At 42.3% G+C, this 15,521-nt stretch overlaps 1 protein-coding gene across 14 annotated transcripts in view; it reads right to left on the reverse strand.

Annotated features, from left to right (window-relative positions):
• The window catches only part of NCOR1 (nuclear receptor corepressor 1), a 115,126-nt gene that overhangs the window by 36,752 nt on the left and 62,853 nt on the right, over window positions 1–15,521 (reverse strand). For 12 of the 14 annotated variants that reach the window (XM_010842947.1, XM_010842949.1, XM_010842956.1 and 9 more), the window contains 4 exons: window positions 14,881–15,020; window positions 13,258–13,384; window positions 5,006–5,558; window positions 2,347–2,476 (listed from right to left, as the gene is read on the reverse strand). In XM_010842947.1, the coding sequence (XP_010841249.1) occupies window positions 2,347–2,476; window positions 5,006–5,558; window positions 13,258–13,384; window positions 14,881–15,020 (950 nt within the window). The remainder of the gene's footprint in view (window positions 1–2,346; window positions 2,477–5,005; window positions 5,559–13,257; window positions 13,385–14,880; window positions 15,021–15,521) is intronic. The other 2 variants (XM_010842960.1, XM_010842955.1) reach the window with 1 other exon arrangement.

Here is a 15,521-nt window from a genome sequence, read left to right on the forward strand (position 1 = left end):
CCCAAACCTGTGTTGCTGCTGCTGCTGCTAAATCACCTCACAGTCATGTCTGACTCCGTGTGCCCCATAGACAGCAGCCCACCAGGCTCCCCCAGGCCCCTGGGTTCTCCAGGCAAGAACACTGGAGTGGGTTGCCATTTCCTTCTCCAATGCATGAAAGGGAAAAGTGAAAGTGAAGTCGCTCAGTCATGTCCAACTCCTAGCGACCCCATGGACTGCAGCCTACCAGGCTCCTCCATCCATGGGATTTTCCAGGCAAGAGTACTGGAGTGGGGTGCCATTGCCTTCTCCGAAAGTTGTGTTAAGAGAAATCAAAGTCAGAAATCACAGTATTTCCATCTGCTTTTAACTTAAGACGTTGAGCCCCTGGTGGCTCAGGTCTGGCCCACCCTCTTCCTGACCCTCATAGGTGCTCACACCCACTCCTGTGGATTTAAATGTCACCTCTACGTTAATGGCTCATAAGCAAATATTTCTGAGACATTTTTCTCCAAGTTCCACAGTCACTGCCCTTAACAACTCCACTCGGCTATCTCAAAGCACCTCAAAACTCACATTCAAAATGGAGCTTCTCATTTGCTACACTGAACACTTCTCTGGCTTCTCGTACAAAGCAGAACCCCAGCAGCTTCAGCCAGAAGTCTGGCAGCCACCATGGCCTCACCCATCTCCTCCCCTCCACCACCAACTTCATAAGATGCGGTTCTCTTCAGGCAGGCCAGCCCCACCATCCAACGCCACACTGCCATCCCTCCTGCCTTCCCTCTTGCTGCCGCCTGCTCCGCTCTCACGGTGCACATCACTGACACAACGGGCAACTTAGACTCCTGTTTTCTCTGTCTTCTGTCTCTCCCACCTCATAAAGAAAAGAATCCAAGCTGCTCTGGCATGAATATGCGCATCCTGGGACTAGCAGAGAGCAGATCCTTTTACAACCTGTGACCTAAAGACCCACAGTTTTTTCCACTGCTGTAGGTAGGATTTTTCACTGCACTCATAATACACACATAATTTTCTTGCCTTTGGGTTTTAGCTTATATGTAAATGTGCCTTCTCCTTCTTTTACTATAAATATAAAGCAAAATGAACTGCGTTGGTCCAATCAAAACATTATTTCCTATGAAGAGTTTTTAAGTGTCTCTTTAACCAGGAAGTACTCCTTCCTCTGAATTGCTCATAGTATATTTTTCAACCTAACAGAGCATCACATTTTAATTCTTTTAAATTTTTATTGTGCAGAGGGGACATACGTACACCTATGGCTGATCCATGTTGATGTATGGCAGAAACCAACACAACATTGCAATTATCCTCCAATTATAATAAATGAATTTCTAAAAACTGAGGCAGAACAAGAAACAGGATTTGCTTCTATGTCTTATTATCAAGACCAATCTCTAAATTTTCTGAAGTCAGAGATTATGACATTCCACAAAACATAAGAAAAATGTTACCTTGAACTCGGCAGACCCTCAATTTATGTCCATTTGGGTAAATCAACGAATGAACAAATGTTTAATGATTTTTTTGGTGAGCCTATTTATCAGAGGCACACACTTAACTTTTATGTATTGTCATGTGACCTAGGGAACAAATTTTTATCCTCTGAAATAAAGAGCTAGAACATAACTAAGGATCAATACCCAATACCAGAATTCAGGATCAAAAGGGAGTCAAATTCACAGAGATTAATAAGATAATATGCAAATAAAACTAGGTTTGGAACTGTATACTAAAGCTAACCATAACCTCTATAATTTATTCTAAACATTCAACATCTAGATACACTATTTATATTTACTATTATCTTATAGCAAAACAAAACAAACACAAAACTCAGTAACATTTATGGCTAGAGCACCACATTTCTCTTTTTAACTTAACTGGAAATGGATCATTTCAATCAATTCTCACATGAATTCATTTGAAAAAGCAATGCATTCAACAGATGAATGGATAAATCAAATGTGGTCTATACACACAGTCTTAAGATAGAAGGAGAATCAACATGTGCCACAATATGAATAATCTTCAGAACATTAGGCGAAGTGAAATAAAACAGCCACAAAAAAACACAAACACTGTATTATGAGCCCACTTCTGTAGGTAGCGAAATTCATAAAACAGACAGTAAAAAGGTGTAGGTTGCTGGGGGCAGGGGAGAGTGATGGTTTAATAGATATACTTAACCCTACTGAACAGCACACGTAAGAGTTAAGATGTAAATTTCATGTTATATGATTTTTACTACAATTAAAAAAAAAAATCAAGCACTGATTAAAGAAGAAATGTCTCTAAAGGTCTTTGTTTTCAACTCTACTTTTCTTACTCACGTTGAAAACTTACCATTGGTGGGATGACAGCAGCTCGATGCTGAAGCTGAGGCAGGTCCAGTGGGTTTGGTTTTATGGGTGATGAGACCAGTATAGACCCAGCGGGATTTAACAACGAAGGCTTGGAATCCATAGGAAACATTCTGAAAATGCAATTAAAAATGACTAATCAATATATTCTTATTCAAGACTTTAAACATACAATCACCATAATTCCTTGTAAGTTAACATGTACACACACACACATACATAACATTAACCTTACATATTTGAATAGTAAGGAAAAAATCTACAAGGCTAAATTTTCAGGTAAAGAAATCTAATGTTAATTTATAGGTTGATACTCATCTGCATCTAACCAACAGAACAATCTGAACAAGGGCCATTAGAGAATGTCAGGTCCTAATTTACCATTAACATAGGTTACAAACTAGTGTTTTGCTAAGATGAGAGAGTATTTTTAAAACATCTGAATAAACCACCATCATTTTAAAATCAAGAATTTCACCCAGGGACTTCCCTGGTGGTCCAGTGGTAAAGAGTCCACTTGTCAATACAGGGGACGTGGGTTCCATTCCTGGTCCACGAAGACCCCACATGCCACAGGGCAACTAAGCCCACGAGCACCACAACTACCAAAGCCTGAGCCTAGAGCCTGAGCTCCACAAGAGAAGCCACCTCACTGAGAAGCCCACGCATTGCAACAGAGAGCAGGCCTAACTCATCACAACTAGAGAAAACAAGCCTGCACACAGCAACAAAGACCCAGCAACACCAAAAAAAAAAAGAAATAGAAACAACAAAAAAATTTCACCCATAATTCCAGACTCCTGGTTTCTCATGAAAACTGGGGAGAAACGGCACCACAGAGGCAGCACTCCCACGAGGCAACAGCAGGTTGAGCTCACATGGCTGCCCGCGCTCCCCACCCAGCCCGTGCTCCCGCTCACCCTCTGCCACCGCACACTGCACCACTTCACTTAGTTTCAGGACCCACACTTGAGTAAAGGATGTCCAGAAGAGGAACTGGAACACAATACCTTACAGGCGCCATCATATTTCCCAGTGTTGTCAGTTACCGGGAAAGGTGAACATTTGAAAAGGTATAAATGTGTAGGAAAACAGGAATGTGTAAAAGAAAACAACTTTTTACACAAAGAATCAAGATATTATTAAAGATACAAACAACAGAAAGTGTCATTTTGCCAGCTTGGAAGCAAAGTGAACTAGAGGATCATCCACAGAGTACCATGTGCTGATAAGGAACGTCAGAACTTCATGACCACTATCACAGTCAGCCCTCAGGTGCTCCTCCCCTTTATGATTACTGCCATCCTAATTTTCCCTTCACTCATAAATTTATAAATAAGTCACTAAAGCCAACAGCACAGAACACATGACTCTTATTTTAGATGACATATTTCAGTAAAACATGCTTAAAAAGGGACCATACAGCTTGAATCCATTTATGTTTAAAGTTTGGAACAGTTAAAATCCACAGTATTGAGACATGAGAAGAAGAATGCTAGAACCTTCAATTTTCTGAAAAACCATGGTTAAGTAGGAGCCCTATATTATTTCTATTTTTGCTGATTAAAATTCTATTATCTACCACATAAAAATCTCCTTGGAGATATCATGATTGTTATGTTCAATACCATTCTAGTATCAAGTCCCATTCTTTAGTATATAAGATGTACAATACACTGTAAACGGACCGAAAGCACAATGACACCAGGACACACTATAGAAGCAGAGCTCTGAGGAGAATCTGGCTGTCTCCTGAGAGCCTCTTTCTTATTAAAAAGGGGGAACATAGAAAAAAAGAGCTGAGTTGGGTTTCTGGTCAAATGACATTTTGGTCTAATTCATTCTACAGTTTGCACCAATCAATTCAACATGGTACAAATGATTCTAGGTACTGTGATTCTAGGTGACTGCATTTCTTTCAGGGAAAAGTAAACACCCAAGAAACTGAGTATACTAAAGAAGGTAGTATCTACTCCTATAAAAATTTATTTTTTTTACAGCAAATGTTATAAAAACCATAAAGATTGTATTTCTATAATATTAATTTGACTAAAAGTACGTAAGTTAATTTGTATCATACTGTACTTTAAATTACAAATATGAATAATCTACCGTTTTAAGTGATACAAAAAGGTGACCATTACAATCACCACCAACTTGAATCAGATTATGCTTTCTAACACACTTTTCCTCCAGTCCCCATTTTTGCCCTCAGCATCTCTCACATCTCACACGTAGGCACTGTGGCCTCGCTCCGAGGCCATTCCATCCGAGGGCAGAGCTGGGGCCCCCGCCTCCCGCCTGCCCCTTCACCACCACGTCACATGGCTCGGCCACCACAGCAGCAGGCAACTGCGGTTCTGGTCACAGCTCTGGGAGCTGACCGCCATTCTCTGCTATCATATGGGATGTACCTAACAATTGATACGGAAAGAAGTTAAAGTCTTTTTCTTTAAAAAATAACGACCACACAGTTCTTTTTGGTTAATCAGGTGACTAGCATCAGAACCCAACAGTAAAAGCAGACAGACTCTCTCACTGGCCAGTATTTACACAGGAGCAACCTTGGCAGCCAGCACCACCCCGGGTTCAGTCTGCGACCAGCAGAATAAAGACGGGGGAGGTCAAGGAGGGAGCCTCACCGCTGCCTCTCGGGCTCCCCGTCCACGTCCTCGTCTGCACTGCAAGTGGCGCTGGAATCGTGGTCGGACAGGGGCTCGGGCCTCGGGGCACTCAGCTGCTGGGCCACCCCTAGATCGTCTTCTCCAGGCTCCGGCTTCTCGCCACTCCTCTGCAGGTCTCTGTCTTTGGGGTCCCCTTCGACTCTGGATGGACTGCTTTCTGGCACCCGCATTTCAACATCCACAGCATCGGCCTTGGCGGCAGAGGGGAGGTCAAGAGCAGAAGTGCCTTCAGCCCCGTGCTCCTCATGCTCCACTTCCATCGGCTCGGCCGTGTCCACTGTGATGCTATCATTCGCCGGAGCTTCCACACTGTCATCCTCGGCCACTTTTGTGCTCGCAGCTGCCGGCGAGGGAGAAGGCCTGGGCACGGCATCAGGGGTGGCCTCCAGCTCGGCCGCGGCCTCAGCAGTCCCTCGAGGAGGCGCATTTTCAGTGCTGTCTTCGCCAGGCTTGACAGCTTCAACTGGTGAAGGAGAAGGAGCACTTTCTGTATCAGAACTATTTTCAGCACCTTAAAGATAATGATACAGCATAAAAATCTGATAATGAACATGTGTCAGGTGGTGACAGAAGCCATGCTTGAAAGTACTTGTTTAGGATGAGTTATCCTCCTGTGATGACCTCCCTTGAAGTACCACAGCACTGGGAAAACAAGTTTTCTAAAAAGTACGAAAGGGAAAGCTCAAATTGCCTCAGTCTTTGGAAACAGAAAGCATAAAAGCTTTTAATGTCCAAAAATAATTCATACAAAATTTGAAAAAGATAGATTAAAAAATAAAACTAAATCAAAAACATTTCCATAAAAGATGACATTCTGATTTATTTCTACCAGTCCTGTCTCTGCTTTTTTTAACCCAGGAGAGGTGACATTAGAACAGCACCATCCAAAGAGGAACCTAATGCACATTACATCTGTAATTTTAATTTTTCTTGAGGCCACGTTAAAAAAGTAAGAAGAGAGACAGGTAAAATTAACTTCAACAATAATTTTATTTAACCCAATATGTGCAAAATATTACCATTTTAAACATAACCAACATAGAAACCTAGTAACAAGGTGTTTTACCTTTTTTTAGTACTAAGTCTTCAAAATTTGCTATTTCACATTTCGGCACATCTCAACTTTCTCGACAGCTGTCCCTTGGTGTCTGGAGGGGACTGATTCCAGGAAAACCCCCACACTCCACCACAGATACCAAAATCCACGGGTGCTCAAGTCCCTTGTATAAAAGGGCGTAGTGTTTGCATACAACCTATGCATATCCTCCAGTACTCTTCACATCATCTCGAGATGACTTATGATACCTAATAAAACTTCTGTCTGAAGAGCTGTACGAACAATGCAAATGCTGTGTAAATAGTTGCCATAGTGTGGAATTCTGCTTTGGGGCACCTTCTGGGTTTTTTTTTTTTTTTAATATTTTGGACCCGCAGCTGGTTGAACCCGCATATGCAGGATCCTCAGGTGGAGGGAAGATTGCAATCACATTTTAAGAACTCAACCACCACACGGGTGTCCAGTGGCTACCTCACTGGATAGCAAAGCTCTAGGACAATATTACATAGGTTCTGTCATTTAATTTGTTGTAACACTGGTCTTTCCCACCATTTGTTCCATCTCATACATGTACTTTTAATGCTTTTACCTAGATGTCACAAAGGAATTACAAATTCTCTGTGTCTTACTCTGGACTGGTATTCAACTCTCCCAAGTCTCAAATCAAGCTCTTTTTTAGAGTTTAGTATCCAGCAAACAAGCTAGGAACCCAGGAGTCATCTTTCACACGCTCCTCTCATTTATCTCCAGATTCTGCACCTTGATGAGTTATAGATTTCTCTCTAAAAATATCCCTCAAATCCAGCCATTTCTATTCAATTTCACAACTGCCATTTGACTCCAGAAACGACTCTTCTCACCACCACCCCAGACTCCTCTCTACCACAAAGCCAGAGTGAATTTAAAAGCCAAATCTTACCAAAACTCACTCCCACTCTCTCCCGCTTAAAACATCTCCAGGAGCCTTGCTGCTCCCAGGATCCAGTCCCAAGCTGCTGGGTGTGGCCATTCTTGCGAGCTGCCCGCTCTCTCTCCAGCCCCGCCTCCTCTGTGGTCTTCTTTCAGTTCTTTGAAGGTCCATGCATCCCTTACCACTGACTACACACATTCTGATGGCTTTCATCTACTCTTTCCTTTGGATATTAGATCAACTACCACATGCTTTAAAAAAACGCCTTCTCTGATTACCTCAACAAAGCTGAACTTTGCTGCTGATGGCTTCCACAGCACATGTACTGACTGCAGCTACAATTTTACTTTTGTTCACAATTACGTGACCCCTGGCTGTTGCTCCCATGAGCCTGTGAACACCATACGGGTAAGGATTACACATTTCGCTTTTCATTTAGTCCTAGTGACCAGCACAAGGCCAAGGTCCTGGCACAGAGCGGGCTCACATACCTGATGCGGTGTGAAATGAATGAGTGGCTGTGAACATGTCTTTAAGTTTATGTCACCTTTCCTCTATTACTGAACCCTTGGGCTACTTTCAACGCGACACTGCTATGAACAGGACACAGAGATACTCACTTCAACATTATGTTTTCGATTATTTTCTTAAAATAGATTACAAGACAACACAAAAAATTTACATCTCCCTAAAATTAATACATATAACTCCAATGAGAATCCCAAAGGTGTGTAAGATCAATTTATAATTTATGTGAAAAAATAAGTCCCTGAGAAAATTTAAGAAAATTAGAAAATGTTACCAGCATGGGAGAGACTTACTCCTCAGACACTTAAACTCACTACAAAGTCAATGTATTACGACACGTTTGGGGCTGCCCCAGAGACAGACAAGACAAACCAGTGGTACAGAAGAGAAGGTCAGGAACAGGTCCTGATGGACGTGAGGAACTGATACATGCCAGAGCCAGTGCTCTAAATCTCTGAGGCAGGATAACAGCTAATGAGTGCGATTTCTCAGAACTGGTCCTTTGGTGGGAGAAAAACACGAATGCTGCCTTACATAATGCAGAAAAAGAATTCCAAATGGGATAAATCCTTTTAAAACTCTTAAGAAGATAATCTACTACGAAATACAAATAACCTCAAGAGATATGCAGAAATATTTTAAGCAAAATAGGAAACTCTGATGCCATAAATGTATCATTTTTATATAAAAAACAGTAAAAATAAAAACTTAAATGATCATATGAGAACAAATACTTTTCACACATAACATAATTTTTAATAACTCGACAAATTCATGCTTTCATTCATTCAAATATGTGCCTAACACCTGCCATGTAAGAAGCTGTTTGAGGTCCTGGTAACCCAGCCATGGGAGAAGAAATCCTAGGGTGAAACAGGGAATGAGCAATAAACACTTGACACATCAGGTAGTAATAAACGCAGTGAATATGGAACTCACTGAGAGCCAGTGGGTACAGAGGCATGAGAGCACTCACATGACATCGCCAGAGGCCCAAAGGAAGTGGGGAAGCGCATGCCAGGAAGAAATGAGCACGCGGAAAAGCCCCTCACCTGGGGTTGTCAGCTTGGGCGCAGCAATGAGGACAGTGGGCAAACAGAGGGAGTGGCGCCTCACACCTGCCAGTGCCATCATCACAAAGACAAGCAGTGCCAACAGCTGGGGGGACGTGGAGAAAGGGGGCCCTTAACGCACTGCTGGTAGGAAGGGAACTGGTGCAGCCACTATGAAAAAGAGTATGGAGCTTCCTCAAAAAATTAAAAACAGGACTACCATATGACCCAGCAATTCTATGCCTGGGTATTATCTGAAGGGGGAAAAAAAACACTAACTTGAAAAAATATATGCACTCCAACATTCACTGGAGCACTATTTACAATAACCTAGATATGGAAGCAAGCTAAGTGTCTGTCAATGGATGAAAGGATTCAGAAAATGTGGTATGTATATACACACACACACATATATGTAAACATATATAAATATATGTCTTGTCATTTCTGACAACACAGATGGAACTTGAGGGCACTGTGCTAAGTGAAATAAGTCAGACAGAGAAGGACACTGGATGATCTCACTCACATGTGGAATCTTTAAAAAGAAAACAGCACCAATAGAGAGAATACACTGGTGGTTGTCAGAGGCAGGAGCTGAGGAGTAGGCAAAAGGGATGAATGTGTCAAAAGACTCAAACACCTAGTTATAAAATAACTAAATCCTGTGGATGTGACGTACGGCATAATGACTACAGTTAATTACACTGTGTTGTAAATCTGAAAGTTGCCAAGAAGTAGACATTAAAAATTCTCATCACAAGAAAAGTAACTATGCAATGATGAAAGTTAACCAGACTTACTGGATGATGAACTAGATTATTTCATAATGTACAAGTACTGAATCATTATGTTGTTCACCTGAAACTAGTGTAACATTATATGTCAATTTTATCTCATTTAACCACAGTAAAAAAGAACAGAGTGAGTAACAGAAGGGGCCGCCAGAGGCCAGAGACGTAAGAAGGGCCAGTGCCTACAGGGAGGCTGCACGCCTCACTGCAGGCCTCCAGCTTTGATTCTGAATGAGATGGGAGAAGCATCACAGGATGTGGAGCAGAGAGACCTGACCTGATTTGTATTTTACAAGGTTCACTCGGGCTGCTCTCTGGAGGAAAAAAAATATAATGGAACAAACAGCAGCAAGCAGACCAATCCAGAGGCCACTGAAGGAAGGGACAGTGGCTCTAAGTGGGGTGGCAGCAATGGAGGAGGGGAGATCTAAGGAGATGCACCCACGCACCCAGGGGGAGACTGGAGGGAAAGGGAGGTGTGGAGGTGAGAGACACAGGTCGGTTTCGGATGCTGTTAACCCTTAGGTGCCCAAATACAAAGGTTATACAGGCAGTTAGATGTGTGAGCCTGGACTCAGATAACAGCTCAAGTCTCAACAACAAAAACAAAATCAAAAGACAAAAGCTCAGAAGAGCACCTCATGTGTTATAAGGTCTAATGGACAGCAGCAATTATGGTTGGTGAAAGATGCTACCAGTGTTGAAAGGCAGACAAAAAGCCAGACTTCATCCTCATTTCCGGAGAGGGCAATGGCACCCCATTCCAGTACTCTTGCCTGGAGAATCCCATGGACGGAGAAGCCTGGTGGGCTGCAGTCCATGGGGTCCCGAAGAGTTGGACACAACTGAGAGACTTCACATTCAATTTCAATTTCATGCATTGGAGAGGGAAATGGCAACACACTTTGGTATTCTTGACTGGAGAATCCCAGAGACAGTGGAGCCTGGTGGGCTGCCGTCTATGGGGTTGCACAGAGTCAGACACGACTGAAGCAACTTAGCAGTGGCAGCAGCAGCATCATTTCTATTCACACAGTGATGGAAGCCAAGTTCGAGGACAAACTAACAAGTCATTTCTCCTCCAAAGCCTGGAGGACACGTCAGTGATTATGCAGATGACATCATCTGGCATAAGCACTCCTTCAGTTATCTTCTTCTTTCAAGTCTCAGTGCTTTACCAAGCACCAGCCAAGTGTGAGTGTCTTTTTCTTTCCCCCTCAGAACACCTCAAAGAATGATTCAGACCAAGAGAAAATCTAAATTACAACAAAGGTTTGGTCCTTCTGATGTAACTCATCGAATTACGAAAGATACTCATATGGTCAGACGCCCATTCAGGAAGCCAACATGGAGACTTGGCCTCTAGCAGCTATCTCCACTCACCCGAGCGCAAGAGCCTGAGGGCACAAACCCATGTGGCTTCAGGGTCTCCCTGAACTGAGCAGTTAAGACCAATCAGGGCTCATGGAAAACGCACTGTGCTTGCTGCTCTTCTCTGACAAGTGAAATTAAGTCAAAGGAACTGGAGACCCCACCATTCTGGTGGCAAGTTCATTTCCTACTAATAGGAAACCATTCCAGATGTCATCATTCCAAGGATCTCCCTCATAGCTCAGTCGGTAAAGAATCTGCATGCAATGCAGGATACATGGGTTCAATTCCTGGGTTGGGAGGAAGACCTGGAGAAGGAAATGGCAACCCACTCCAGTATTCTCGCCTAGAGAATCCCATGGACAGACGAGCCTGGCGGGCTACACCAGAGTGGGTTGCAAGAGTCAGACATGACTTAGCGACTAAACCAGCACCACCAGACGTCACAACACACACACACGTACAAATGGCATGATGTGACCAGGCCAGTCCACACTAGAGCCCACGGAAGCATTGCTGTAATACCAGGTTGTAATTAACCTGACAACCTCATTTGACAGTTTGGAAAAAGCTTCACACAAAGACAAAGAAACAGGAAGAAAAGAGAAGGAAAAAAGTCATTTCGTGGTGTTCAATTTTTAAGAGTATGTCAGCCCATGCAACAGGATTCCATGTTCTGAAATAAACATACATATGACAAATAGACTTGGCCCTTGTTATGCACTGAACTGTGTCCCACCCCACCCCCAAATTTATGTTAAAGCCCTAACCCTCAATGTGACTATATTTGGAAATAATGCCCTTAAAAGGAGATAATAAAGGTTAGATGAGGTCATAAAAATTGGACCCTAATTTAAAGGGCTTCCCTGGTGGCTCAAATGGTAAAGAATCTGCCTATAATGCAGAAGAGACCAGGTTCGATCCCTGGGCGGGAAAGACCCCCTGGACAAAGAAATGGCAACTCACTCCAGTATTCTTGCCTGGAGAATCCCATGAACAGAGAAGCCTTCTGGGCTAAAGTTCCTGAGGTCACAAAGAGTTGGACATGACTGAGTGACTAAGCACTAATACAATAGATAAGTTTCTATTGTTTAAGCCACCCAGTCTTGTGAAATAAAAGCTTCATGTACATTTATAACCCAGGCAATACTGGCTACCAGTTACAACCCTATTGAAGTCAGCAAACTCTGAGGACCTCTTTCCAAATGCCAGCCACCCCTTCAGACTGCTTGCAGCCCCTCAGCTCGCCCCAGGCAAGCCTGCTCCAGTGGTCTCTCCATTTTGGCAATACCCTGGGATTTCTTTGGAAGGGATGATGCTCAAGCGGAAACTCCAGTACTTTGGCCACCTCATGCGAACAGTTGACTCATTGGAAAAGACTCTGATGCTGGGAGGGATTTGGGGCAGGAGGAGAAGGGGACGACAGAGGATGAGATGGCTGGATGGCATCACTGACTCGATGGACGTGAGTCTGAGTGAACTCTGAGAGTTGGTGATGGACAGGGAGGCCTGGCGTGCTGCGATTCATGGGGTTGCAAAGAGTCGGACACGACTGAGCGACTGAACTGAAGTGACCTGACCTCGGTTTTCACAAAACCTCACAGAATAAAGTTCACTTATTGCTCAAAGTCAAAACCCATTTCAAGATAAATTTTAAGTTTAAAACCCAATGACAACAATTTGTAGAAAAACCAGAATTTAGTATTTCTAAAACTCCTGGAAGGTGTAGAACCTTTTAAGCTTAAAACATAAGCGCCTACAAAGGAAAATGCAAACAGCTCTAATTACCTGCAAAGCTTTAATTCTGGTAATTTAAAGATAAAAAGCAAATGAGATAGAGAAAATATTTGCATACATAAAACATGAATACATTTAAGATATAACATATTAAAAGCTACTGGAATCACTGTGAAAATCCCCACTTGGGAAGAGGACAGTTAAAAGAAATTCACAGAAACTTTAATAGTAATGTAAACTAAATTAGGTACCTTTTTTAATTCGAAAAAAATCAAGAAAACATTTACTTTTTGAGGAAGTTGTCACTAATTTTTCAAAAGCATAAAGGATTTTATTTAAGTTTCTTGACATTTCTTTGGCCAACGCCTCTGGGACATTAATACATTTTTTTCATGAAAACATCAATACGACATGTTCAGCTTTATAAATGCTGAAATAAATCAAGCTCGATAAAATAAAGAAAGAGGAAAATGAAACTGAAGGTACTGACTGAACCAACATGTGTGGCAACGATAGAGACACAGTGACAGCTTATGGACGTCGGCACTTAGTGCCTCAGGTAGGACTGCCATCCTTCAAGACCTTTCAATTGCAGCACCTGGACCGTCTCAGGAGCTACATAAATACACGTGTGATTGAATGATAAATACGCTGTGCTCTCGTTTCCTGAATGAAGCAATCCCTAGACAGCCAAACAACTAAGGCACCCATCACGCATGTGGGCCAGCAGACGCCACAACCAGACGGAAGAGTGGTGGTACCTTCACTGTCCTCGGGGTTCTCCTCTTCGTTAGAGGCCTCAATGTCCTCATCCTCCTGTGCCGAGACGGTGGAGGCCACGCTTTCACACTGAGACACGTCTCGCTCTTCACGGGGCTTCCGTGAGGCCTAGAAGAGTAAAACTACTGTTACTTGGGATTTACATAACTGAAAGGAAATAAGCAAGCCTTCTCACAGCTGAGCTGAGGCAGAAGGTGTACTCTAGACCAGCAGCTGCCTGTCTGACAAGCACCCTGGCTGGGGGCAGGCAGTCCCTTCAGGGACCACTAACAGGCCTTGTGTGCAGATAGATCGCTTTTATCAGAATGATCAAAAGTCACATCCAAACTATTTTCGGAACTACTTATCACTCTACATGGACAAACAGCCAAAGCCTGAAAGACTCCTGTTCTTCTCCCCCTCCAAAAAATGTTATTTTTCTAATAAAAATAACATACACATTTATTTTCTAGTAAAAATAATGTCATGGAATGTGGAAGACAGAAAATTATGTTAAGAAAAATAAAAATTGCTCATAATGCTAGCAGCTAGAGAGTCTCATCAGAAAAGTCTTTGAGTAGTGTGAAGATGTTAAGCTCATGGTGAGAGACACACATTTACCAAAATTTTAATTTTTGCCTAAGAGCTGGAAATTTAAAAATGGCAACCAATATTAATGGATGTTTTCTTTCAAGACAGGCTCATTCATTTTCAAGAAAATGTCTGCAAACTTTCAGGTCTGAAAAGCCGGGTTTTTCTGTCATGCTTTTAATTAAAAATGACATTCCATGACAAAGGCGAGGTTTGTTTAGCTTGGAGCTCAAACAACCCCAGTGTGCCTTTCCTTGAGTGCTACCCTGGCCCAAGACAGTACAGAGGGCTCTCTGCCCCGCCCATCATTATACAGACACGTGTGCAAGGCTCAAGGTTTACCAAAGCCAAGTTTTATTTGCTTCACCAAGGGCACGAAGTGAAACTGCCGTTTTACAAAAACAAAGCTGCAACTGCCTGGAGATGAAGAGTGCACTGAGCTTGGCGGTGCCACCAAGGTCCACACCAGCGTACCAGCACTCTCACTCACAGCTTCTCTGACCCCATGGATGCAAATGTCCACACAGTGGGAAAGGGAACAGCTTAATATTCTTATGAAAACAAAATATTCATGGAGCCCTCAAAGAGCTCTGTAGACTCTGAGAACACTGGAATTTCCTTGTTAACGCATTTTCAATAATCTCTCATAATCTTTAAATAATTTTTTCCGTAACACTTCAAAACTTGCTGGTTTTTAGTCTTTACCCCATGGAGTCTCTGAGAAAACGTCTTTTTTCATAAGCCAGATCAACTCATTCAATATGGTCAACAGAACTCTGAAGTTTTCAATTCAAACTCCAAAATGCTTATATTTTTCAAATCCAGTTTACAGTAATTCAAAAGTACTGCACTGCCATTACTACTAACAGAAATTTTTTTCTCCGGGCAATAAACAGAGTCAACTTGTGCCAAGAAACTAGCATATCCTTTATAGGTAAGGCTACAAAAAAGTTTTCTTCAAGAGCAATCTTTGAAGCGCAAAAAAACCCCCAAAAAACAGTAAGTAAAAGATTCACCACCTCTGATACACTCACTTTCTGTTTATGCTGCTGCAAAAGGTTGTCAAGGTTGTGCCTCCGTTTATAGTTAAAATAGAAGTTTTTACATTGGGCTTCACTTTTAGTTCCCACCATCTTGGCAATTGCTGCCCAGTTACGACCATGTTCCACTAGACCTGTATTTTAAAAACAAACCAAACATTAACTGAATAGTCACCTGATACAGCAAACAAGAAAAATAATACAATACCCCTAATCCTTGCACTCACCATCATTAACACTGTGTTTTCAGTTATTTATTGATACATTTCAATGCTTATTGAAATGTGATTGACACAAATTCATTAACAGCTCTATTTTTCTATCCAAAGTTCAAACATGCTCAATATTGGAAGAATGTGACCCTGTCCTTGTTGTGTTATCTCCCAGAGGACCAGGACAATGCAGACACACAGGGAGGGAGAGCCCAGACACTGTCAACTGCGTGGTTAGGTACTTCTAGATCCTGGGGAACACTGTATCAGCACAAAGTTAATAAGGCAATCAAATGTGAGTGACTAACACCAAGTAAAGACACATACTTGAGGCTCCAGGTATAATCAACATGTCCCCAGTCCATTTCCAATCAAGGATCCCCTCAAAAATATCAACCAGGTTTTCTTTTTTTTGTTGTTTTT

The sequence above is a fragment of the Bison bison genome, unplaced genomic scaffold (assembly GCF_000754665.1).
Source record: "Bison bison bison isolate TAMUID 2011002044 unplaced genomic scaffold, Bison_UMD1.0 scf7180017864180, whole genome shotgun sequence".
Lineage (NCBI taxonomy): Eukaryota > Metazoa > Chordata > Mammalia > Artiodactyla > Bovidae > Bison > Bison bison.